The sequence below is a fragment of the Pristis pectinata genome, chromosome 5 (genome assembly GCF_009764475.1).
Source record: "Pristis pectinata isolate sPriPec2 chromosome 5, sPriPec2.1.pri, whole genome shotgun sequence".
In the NCBI taxonomy this organism is placed as follows: Eukaryota; Metazoa; Chordata; class Chondrichthyes; order Rhinopristiformes; family Pristidae; genus Pristis; species Pristis pectinata.
Window position 1 is genome coordinate 85,367,821 of NC_067409.1, and position 11,440 is coordinate 85,379,260.

General features: G+C 41.6%; 1 protein-coding gene across 1 annotated transcript in view; it reads left to right on the top strand.

Annotated features, from left to right (window-relative positions):
- The window catches only part of dap (death-associated protein), a 57,528-nt gene extending 48,525 nt beyond the window's left edge, over positions 1-9,003 (top strand). The window contains exons 3-4 of the mRNA XM_052016705.1: positions 1,605-1,650; positions 8,663-9,003. Coding sequence (XP_051872665.1) covers positions 1,605-1,650; positions 8,663-8,782 — 166 coding nt within the window. The 3' untranslated portion in view covers positions 8,783-9,003. The remainder of the gene's footprint in view (positions 1-1,604; positions 1,651-8,662) is intronic.
- Positions 9,004-11,440: the final 2,437 nt, after the last annotated feature.

Here is an 11,440-nt window from a genome sequence, read left to right on the forward strand (position 1 = left end):
GGAGAAGATTCTTAGGGATAGGATTTATTCACATTTGGAAATGCATGGACTTATTAGGGATAGTCAGCATAGCTTTGTGTGGGGAAGGTCCTCTCAGATTTGATTGCATTTTTGAGGAAGTGACAAAGATGATTGATGAGGGTTGGGCAGTGGATGTTGTCTACGTGAACTTTACAAGAGCATTTGACAAGGTCCCTCATAGTAGGCTGGTCCAGAAATTAAGTCATTTGGGATCCATGGTGAGTTGGTAAATCGGATCCAAATCTGGACAAGTGTGAGGTAATGCATTTTAGGACGTCAAATGCAAAAGGAAAGTATAGAGTAAATGGCAGGACTATTAGGAGCATTGATGTACAGAGGGACAACATGTTTGGTGAGGGCTTTGAGTATAACAGTTGGGAAGTCATGTTGCAGTTGTATAAAACTTCGGTCAGGCCACATTTGGAGTATTGTATGCAGGTCTGGTTGCCACATTATAGGAGGGATGTGGTGGCTTTAGAGAGGTTCACCAGGATGTTGTCTGGATTAGAGTATTAGCTATAAGGAGAAGTTGGACAAACTTGGATTGTTTTTTTCTAGAGCATCAGAAACAGGGGGGTGACCTGATAGAAATACATAATTATGAGAGGCATATATGGGGTAGATAGCCAGATGTCAAATACAAGAGAACATAGGAAGGAGATCTACGAGGGCAAGATTTTTTATTTGCACAGAGTGGTAGGTGCCTGGAACTTGCTAGTGGGGAGGTGGTGGAAGTAGTTATGATGGCAGTGTTTAAGAGGCATGTAGACAGACACATGAACAGGCACGGAAGAGGGATATGGACCATGTGCAGGCAGTTGGGTTTAGTTTAGATTAGCATCATGGTCAGCACAGACATGGCTGAAGGGCCTTTTCCTCTCCTGCACTGTTCTATTTTCTGGATGTAGTCATCGTGAAATATATAGGAAGCACTCATGCACTAATGACAATGCTATTATACAAGAAATACATGTAAATGTGTGGTATCATTCTTATCGAAAAGGCAATTGTGTGTTATGGTGTTATAAGATTTGAGTTATATTCTGCAGAAGGTAATTTGTATTGTTGTCAATTGGAGACAATATAATCTATCTTGGGTATTTTGGGGCACTGTGTTACAGTGCCATTGAGCTTACTACATGACTGGTATTCCATGAAAATGTCAGAAAAGGCATTTGTTAGAGTGAACTAATAATTAGGTTTTAGCCTGCTTGCTTCATTCTGTGAGCTGATAAACAATGGGTTGAAATGGGGCATGAGAAAGTTAGCAATTATACGGAAAGGGTTGAATGAAAGGATGATTGAGGAAAAGGGAATAAAAACAAACTGAAAGAAGTCTGGTCATAAATCACTAAGTGATGATTAATGGAAAATATGACAAGTAAACCTTAACATATTGCCGTTGCTGTCAGTAATGTTTATTATGTTAAACCTCATGCTTTATGTAAATGTTAGTGTTTTTGTGTGTTTTATATATCGTTGGTGTTGAATTGCATGAATGAATTTTCCTTCATCACCTGGAGTAGATGAGGAATCATAACAATTCTGATTAGTTCAATCACATGTTTTTTTTTCTTTTACAGCCCTAAACCAACTGTACCAATAATTATCTCTGGTGCTTTAGCAAGGGTAAGATACAGTTTATTTCTCTCAATTTTATTCTGTTTCTATGCAAAATTATTTTTAAGAGGCAGAGGTTGCTAGAACGTGAAAAGGGCTGGTTAACATGTTGGGTGTTGACCCTTCTCTTGATTTCCATGTGTTTTTTCATACATGTTAAGCTTTTGCTCTTTCACCCAGTAACTGAACTGTGGTTTATGTTCAGTAGTTTTGAGATAAATTCCAGTTTTTAAATTCCAGCTTGTACCACCTTTTCTACATTACATGCAAAGTACAAGTACCTGCACCACAGAAATGGTCTAATTGGCCCATCTGATCTGGGCAGATGTTTATACTCCCCACAAGCCTTCTCTTACTACTACTTATCTGATCTGCATAATCTTTCTCCTTCATAAAATCTCCCTTTAAAAGGATCTTCTTGTTTAGTCAACACATTTTAACCATTTTCCTGGTAGAATAGTTTATCTTGATTTTTGTTACTAGATTTATTTCTAACCCTTCATTTTACTTTGTATTTTCCTGTTTGGTTAAACACACTTATCTGGCCATTTGTTTTGTGGTTTGGTCACCTCTGCTACATGCCCTGTTGCACCTGTGACCACTCCAGTATCTATATCTGGTCACAGCATGATCTTCCCATTGAGCTTCCACAGTGAGAGCTCATATTGCTTCTGCTGATGATTCAGTCTTTTGTGTTATTGATGCCTTTACCTTGACAAGACATCCCAAGGTGCTTCATAGGATTATTATCAGACAATATTTGACACTAAACCACAGGGGACCAAATTTGTTGGATATAGGCATCCTAACATCAGGGAAGAGGATAGAGAAGTTTAGGCAGGAAATTGGAGAATTCGGAGTGTAGGAAGCTAAAGCGATGGGCACCCATGGTGGAGCAATTAATTCGGGGATCCACAGGATTGGAAGGCAGGAGATGATAGAGAGGTGCAAGGCAGAGGAGGAATTTGAAAACAGATGAGAAATTTAAAATTGAATTGATAACAGGCAGGGAGGCAGTGCAATCCACAGAGCACAGGTGTGATGAACGAACAAGACTTTTAACCATAGAACAATACAGCACAATACAGGCCCCTCGGCCCACTATGTTGTGCCGACCTTCAAACCACACCTAAGACTATCTAACCCCTTCCTCCCACATATCCCTCTATCTTAAATTCCTCCATATGCTTATCTAACAATCTCTTGAACTTGACCAACGTATCAGCCTCCACCACCACCCCAGGCAGCGCATTCCATGCACCAACCACTCTCTGGGTGAAAAACCTCCCTCTGACATCTCCCTTGAACTTCCCACCCATTACCTTAAAGCCATGCCCTCTTGTATTGAGCATTGGTGCCCTAGAGAAGAGGCGCTGGCTGTCCACTCTATCTATTCCTCTTAATATTTTGTATACCTCTATCATGTCTCCCCTCATCCTCCTCCTCTCCACTGAGTAAAGCCCTAGCTCCTTCAGTCTCTCCTCATAATCCATACTCTCCAAGCCAGGCGCATCCTGGTAAATCTCCTCTGCACCCTCTCCAACGCCTCCACATCCTTCCTATAATGAGGCGACCAGAACTGGATAGAGTACTCTAAGTGTGGTCTAACCAGAGTTTTATAAAACTGCAACATTACTTTGCGGCTCTTAAACGCCACCTCATGACTTATGAAAGCTAACATCCCATAAGCTTTCTTAACTACCCTATCTACCTGTGAGGCAACTTTCAGTGATCTGTGAATATGAACCCCCAGATCCCTCTGCTCCTCCACACTGCCCAGAATCCTGCCATTTACCTTGTACTCTGCCTTGGAGTTTCTCCTTCCAAAGTGTACCACCTCACACTTCTCCGGATTGAACTCCATCTGCCACTTGTCAGCCCAGCTCTGCATCCTATCAATATCCCTCTGTAAGCTTCGACAGCCCTCCACACTATCCACTACACTACTGACCTTTGTGTCATCTGCAAATTTGCTAACCCACCCTTCCAACCCCTCATCTAAGTCATTCATAAATATCACAAAAAGTAGAGGTCCCAGAACCGATCCCTGTGGGACACCACTAGTCACAGCCCTCCAATCCGAATGCACTCCCTCCACCACAACCCTCTGCTTTCCACAGGCAAGCCAATTCTGAATCCACACGGCTAAGCTTCCCCGGATCCCATGGCCTCTGACCTTCTGAAGAAGCTTACCATGCAGAACCTTGTTAAACGCCTTACTAAAATCCATGTAGACCACATCTACTGCACTACTCTCATCAATCTTCCTGGTCACCTCCTCAAAGAACCCTATCAGGCTTGTGAGGCAAGATCTTCCCTTCACAAAGCCATGCTGGCTGTCCCTAATCAGTCCATGATTCTCTTAATGCTCATAGATCCTATCTCTTAGAATCCTTTCTAACAGCTTACCCACCACAGATGTAAGGCTCACTGGTCTGTAATTCCCTGGACTATCCCTACTACCTTTTTTGAATAAGGGGACAACATTCGCCACCCTCCAATCATCTGGTACCATTCCCATTGCCAACGAGGACTCAAAGATCCTAGCCAACGGTTCAGCAATCTCCTCCCTCGCCTCACAAAGCAGCCTGGGGAATATTCCGTCAGGCCCCGGGGAATTATCTGTTCTAATATTTTCTAACAGCTCCAACACATCCTCTCCCTTGATATCTACATACTCTAGAACATTACCCTTACCAACACTGTCCTCAGCGTCATCAAGACCCCTCTCCTTGGTGAATACTGAAGAGAAGTATTCATTGAGAACCTCACCCACTTCCACAGTTTCCAAGCACATCTTCCCACCTTTGTCTTTAATCGGACTTACCTTTACTCTAGCCATCCTTCTGCTCTTCACGTACGAGAAAAAAGCCTTGGGATTCTCCTTAACCCTACTTGCTAAAGCCTTTTCATGTCCCCTCGCTCTCCTCAGCCCCTTCTTAAGTTCCTTCCTTGCTACTCTATATTCCTCACGAGCCCTAACTGATCCTTGCTGCTTACTCTTTAAGTATGTTGCCACCTTCTTCCTAACTAGTTGTTCCACCTCCCTTGTCACCCATGGTTCCTTCACCCTGCCATTCCCTCTCTGCCTCACCGGGACAAATTTATCCCTAACATCCTGAAAGAGATCCCTGAACAACGACCACATCTCAATAGTACATTTCACTTCAAAAATGTCATCCCAAATTTACACTCTCAAGTTCTCGCCTTATAGCCTCATCATTTGCCTTTCCCCAATTAAATATCTTCCCGTCCTCTTTGCTCTTATCCCTGTCCATGACAATGCCAAAGGTTATGGAGCAGTGGTCGCTGTCCCCCAAATGCTCACCCACCAAGAGATCTGTCACCTGACCCAATTCATTACCTAAAACTAGATCTAATATGGCATTCCCTCTAGTCGGCTTGTCAACATACTGTGACAGAAATCCATCCTGGATACACTTAACAAACTCCGCCCCATCTAAACCTTTGGCACTAAGCAGGTGCCAATCAATATTTGGGAAGTTGAAGTCTCCCATGATAATAACACTGTTATTTTTGCTTCTTTCTAAAATCTGCCTCCCAATCTGCTCCTTGTTATCCCTGCTGCTACTGGGGGGCCTACAGAATACTCCCAGTAGAATAACTGCTCCTTTCTTGTCCCTAACTTCCACCCATATTGACTCTAGAGAGGATCCTTCTACATTATCCACCCCTTCTGCAGCTGTAGTATTATTATTAAGCCAGTGTATAATTTCAAGTTTATAGTAGGTGGAAAATATGAGGCAAGCCAGCAGAGTATTGGAATATTCAAGACTTGAGGTAGCAATGTGGATGAGAATTTCAGCAGGAAATGAGCCAAGAGCAAGGCATTGTTACAGAGCTGGAAGTAGAGATGGAGCAGATCTGTCATTTAACTCTTGGCCAAATGGGATGGTGATGAGAGAGATTGATGAAGGTAGAGCTGTGGATGTCATCTATATGGACTTCAGTAAGGCATTTGACAAGATCCAACATAATCGGTTAATCAAGAAAGTTCGGTTGCATGGGGTCCGTGGAGAGTTGGCTGTGTGGATCGGTGGTAGTTGAAGGGACTTATTCGGGCTGGAGGCCTGTGAGTAGTGGTGTTCCACAGGGATCTGTGATGGGACCTCTGCTGTTTTATGATGTACATAAATGACCTGGATGAGTATGTTGATGGATGGGTTAGTAAGTTTGCAGACGATACCAAGATTGGTGGTGGTGTGAATAGTGTAGAAGACTGGCGACGGATACAGCGTGATATAGATCAGCTGCAGATGTAGGCAGAGAAATGGCAGATGGAGTTTAACCAGGATAAATGTGAGGTGTTGCACCTTGGTAGAACTAATGTCAAGAGGCAATACACTCTTAAGGGCAAGACCCTTAACAGTGTTGAAGTGCAGGGAGACCTTGCGGTGCAAGTCCATGACTCATTGAAGGTGGCTACACAGGTAGACAGGGTGGTTAAGAAGGCTTATGGAATACTTGCATTTATTAATTGGGGTATTGAGTATAGGAGTCAAGAAATTGTGATGCATCTCTATAGAACTCTGGTTAGGCTGCATTTAGAGTATGGCACGCAATTCTGGTCACCTCACTATAGGAAGGATGTTGAGGCTTTAGAGAGGGTGCAGAGGAGGTTTACTAGGATGCTGCCTGGATTAGAGGGCATGTGCTATCAGGAAAGGCTGGACAAACTTGGGCTCTTTACTCTGGAGCGGCGGAGGCTGAGGGATGATCTGTTGGAAGTGTATAAAATTATGAGGGGCCTAGATAGGGTGGACAAGCAATATCTTTTTACCATTATTGAGTGATCCAATACCAAAGGGCATGCATTTAAGGTGAGGGGGGGTAGGTTCAGAACAAACGTGAGAGGTACTTTTTTACTGAGAGAGTGGTGGATGCCTGGAATGTGTTGCCTGATAGGGTGGTGGAGGCAAATTCATTGGGGACTTTTAAGAGGGGCTTGGATGGACACATGAATGAGAGGAAAATGGAGGGATATGGGCATTCTGTAGGTAGGAGGGATTAGCTATGTCAGCACAACATTGTGGGCCAAAGGGCCTGTTCTGCGCTGTACTGTTCTATGTAAAATGCTAAAGTCTGGTTCAGCCTCAGAGTTATCAGAGAGAGAGATTGACTTGGTAGTTGGGAAGTAATGTATTCAGTAGGTTGGAGAGAAGAGAGGTTGTACTGGGAACATTGTTTCCAAAGGCAGAGAGACTATGTACGGCTTTATTTAGGAGGAGAACGATAGATTTGAGACACAGAGAAACCGTATCTGAGGAAAGGGTACAGTTAATAATACCTAACACAGGGGCTAGGGAAATTGGCAGGTGAACAATTTAATGGGGCCAAAAGTGAGGGAGCAGCTGGTGGTTTCATGGAAAAGATGAGATGGGGAGACAGGCTTGAGAAAGGTTGTCTCCTTGGGAGATGTTTGGAGCAATGGTCTCTGATACTGGTTAAAGCTTTCAGTTGCTCTTCACTTAAAAACTTCTGCACTATTGGCAGAAACAGAAAAAGGTAGTATTGGTAACTGGTTTGAAATATTTAGTAATCTAATGTAGTCCAAACTAGGGACTTTCTCTGCTGCTGCACTTGGTTTTCACCACTAGATGGGGTACCTAAAATAAAGCTCACTGCCAGAGACATATTGACATTATACATATACTGGCTGGATTTCCAAATTCAACCATCTCTCCAAAAACATGCAAGAACCCTGGAACTATTTACCAGTTGTTCCCCTGTGGGGATTCTTGTGATCTCTGGAAGACTATCAACAGCAAGATTGGGGAAAACCCAAGAAAAATCAAGTAATACAGGAACCACTTGTTGGGAATTTTAAACTGTTTACTTTTGGAAATTAATTTCTGCAACTATCCCAACCTTTCTGGGTGTGCAAGTTGTGCAGTGCTGCCCCTCTTAAATTTTTAAGAGGGGCCACACATGAGAACACAGATAGTTGAATTAAAGTTCTGGAACCTTAATTCTCACTGTAAGGAAGGGGTTGTTTTAAATGAAAGGAAAGCATTTGTATACTGTCGTTCATAACCTCAGGATACTTCACAGGCAATTAAGTGCATTTTTTGAAATCTAGTGAAGATGAGCCCAGAGAATTCATTCCCTCTGGAGGCTGAGTACAATACAACCATATAACTGACTTGGGATGAATTTCAGAGCGAAGTACTTGCATTGAACAGTGGCTGAACAATAACTCACAATAGCTATCATTAGCCTTTCCTTCTGAGGGGGAACACAGTAGCACTCTTACATCTTGCAACTGAAAATTCAGGCCCCACTGTAGAAATTTCAATGCATAATCAAGACTGATATTCCTAATGGAGTGCTGGACAGCCATTTTTGAGTAGATGTAGAGAAATTATTTCCCTGTAGTCAGAAAATTTAAAGTCAACCATTCAGGTCAGAAAGCAGTTAATATACTTTGCTATGATAGCTTTAAATTGGACAAAAACAGTAAGAATCATTAACTGGGGCAAGTAAATGCATTTGAGATACAGATAAGTCATAATGTAATTGGATGGTGGAAGATGGGATCTGAATTGAACAGCCAGTTCCTGTTCCTGTGACTTTTGGATGAGATCTTAAATGAAGGCTCAATCTACCCCTCAGAAGCAAATAATCCCATGGATTATTTAAAAAAAAAGTTTCCTGGCCAATATTTCTCCTTCAAAGTCATATAAAATAAATGAGTAGGTTTCCTGGCCAATATTTGCCCTTCAAAGTCACATGAAATAAATGATTCAGTTTGTACTGTTTTGCTGTTTGTAGGAACTTCCTGTATACAGGTTGACCACCTGATTTATAAAACTATAATGGTTATTTCATCATGCGTACTTTGAGCTATAAAATAGCTTGGAATGTCTTGATGTCATCAAAGACGCAATATAAATGGAAGCCTGGTTCTCCTGAAAACTTTTATAGAAGGATGGGTTTGTTCAATTGCCTACCTGAAGTTGATCGATACAGATTAATTGTCGTTTGGGTTTTCCTTCCACAGGGGGATAAAGACTTTCCTCCAGCTGCCGCACAAGTTGCCCACCAGAAGCCTTATCCATCAGTGGAGAAACTGCCTGTTTCACATCAGATCAATCATTCCATCCACCAGCCCCGCAAGTGAAGAGCCCAACCGCTTGAAATGAATGTACAGATATTGGTGCAGATCAGTAATCCTATGGGAGATATCAAACCATTAACCAGTCTTCTAATGTGTCAGATATTTGGAGCAATTTCTTTTCTCTTTAGAAACAGATTCATGATTTTAAATTTTGTAAACTTTGTCAAAACATGTTTGGAAATTAATTAGCCATTTTTTAATTAAATTGATACCTGGGATAATAATTTGTTTTTTTATATATATATAATTTCAGAAATAACAGTTCTGCTTCTGGAATGATAGAGAAATAGTTTGCAGAATGTCAGACATTGGTGCATATGTGAGCACATAGCGTATGTGTATGTCCTGTTAGTACAGTTATTGCTGTCACTTGTATGCATGTTGTGAATCTTGTAAAAAGCTGAAGTGTGTGTGCCAGAAGTAAACACAGAGGTAATTGGAAGCATGTGTGCTGTAAATGAGAATATCCTCTTCAGGATTTCGAGCTCCCCTTTTGTGTGCTTGGCAATTTAATCTCTGCACACCTCGACATTGCTGTAGCCCTTTTTATGCGCTCAAGATCTCCCCAAGTAATCTATGTCCAATTAAATACGCCTTTGACGTGTAGTCACTATTGTAAATAAGGAAAATTTGCAGGCATTTTTTTTTACCCACCCCCCCACCCATGAGAAATGTTAGCAAAGTCTTGCATTTATTGTCTAACCAGTTTTCCTTGAGAGGGCATTTAAAAAGTAATGCATTGCTCTGGGAAGTGGCCTAAAAGGCCAGACAGGAAAAAAACAGCAAGTTTCTTTCCTTGACATTTGTGAAGGTGATGAATTGCTAATGACGATCCAATAATTTCAATGTCACCATTTACTGATTATTCCAGGTTTTTTTTTGTAACTGAATTTAAGTTTCCTTAATGATCTCCAGATCATGAGAGTCAAGCACAATGCTCTTGTAAGCTATTAACATACAGCAAGCTTCCATGAAGTACATTGAGATAATAACCAGTTAATTTGCTTGTCAGTAATGTTGTTTGTTTTCAGGATGAATATTGACTATGGCACTGGGAGAAGGCCCCTGGTCTTCAGTATCCTGCCAAATCTTGAACAGCAAGTGAAATTGTAAACACTCATTTTAATATCTCATATGCACAACAGCCCTGCAACAAAAGGGAGAGGTTGGAGAGAATAAATGACAAACGATGTTGTTAGGTAAAAGGAAGTGGCAATGGAAGGAGTTAATGAAGATTCAACAGAATATCCAGGAAAAGCTGTTTTGGGGGTGGGGGGTGTGGAATAAAATCAGCTCCATCCACTAACTCTCTGAGATGGTAGAACTGTTAATTGCCTACAATTGTTGAAGGAGAAGCAGTTCCCTCATTATACACTTGAGTTAAGCTTCAGTGTCGGAGGCAAGGGCAGAGAGGTCAGAATGGGAGTGGGACTGTATCTATGAGCGTGAGAATTGGACTCAGCTGTCGCTTGAGTAAATATAGTAGTCAGAGTGATAAGAAACTAAATGAAAATGACTCTTTACATAATCATGTGTTCCCACAGGGACCAATGAAGGGATTTTATTAGTAGTTAAACAGCTGTGTTTATTTACTAATTTGCAGTTTACATTTTCTGAGAGTTGTATGTTCTCTCTACATTTAGCTACTGCTAACATTCAATGATGGGCAACTTTCCAAGTATAAAATATTTTTCCATCTGTAATCTCAACCGTGTGCTTTGGTGAAGGCATGGAGCAGCTGCTAACTACTTCCAAAACTGAGAAAGGAAGGTGGTCCTTATAACTGTAATGAATGGTCATGAAGCAGATCAACAAATTAGTAACTCTAATTTGGCCAAACTAATAACACCAAGGGCAACAAGAAGCTTGCACCCCATGCAACACAGCAAAGTAGCTCACTTCTGTAGCTTCGTCACGACGACATGGTCTTTCTAACAGGGCCTGAATTATCTACTCCTTATACATGCTGATCATGTGGGTGACAAGGTAATTGTAATAAGGAGGATAGCCATCTCAGTACTTTCTGAAACTATATCAAATGGCCATTGCAGTTCTTTTGTTGCCAGCGATTGTGTAGAGCAAGAAATTATAAGAGTTTGGGGTCAAACTGTGCCATTAATTGCCTTCTATAGAGCTTTAGAAGGAGTGTCCTGTTGAAAGGAAATAGAAATCAAATTTAGTAATACTATCAACTATCTCTGAAATGAGATCATCACTAACTTGACCACATGCCCTCCTGCTCTATTTTCTCTGTCCATTCTCAGTTCCAACCTTCTCCCCCCCCCCCCCCCAACCGGTGTCTACGTGAAAAGGCATCTGTCAGCTCTGACTTCACTGATCTGTAACATTAACTCCGTTTCTGCCTCCACAGGTGCTCCCCATCTCATCTAGTATTTTAAGTGTTTGCTTCTTTCCTGTTGGCTTCTGAGGGTGGCAGTATCAGAAAGGCAAGTGGATCATCCACTTTTAAATAAGAGCAAAGCATGTATTAATAATGAAAGGTACCATTTTCATTCTGCACAATTTTGCTCTTTCCTATTTGGCAAAAACAGAATATTCGAGCTAGAAATGAGTAGGTACACAGCTGAGACAATGTGGCACATATGTAGGCTAAGACAGCAAATTAAATATCAGATGTTCTCTAAGGTTTAAACCCAGCTG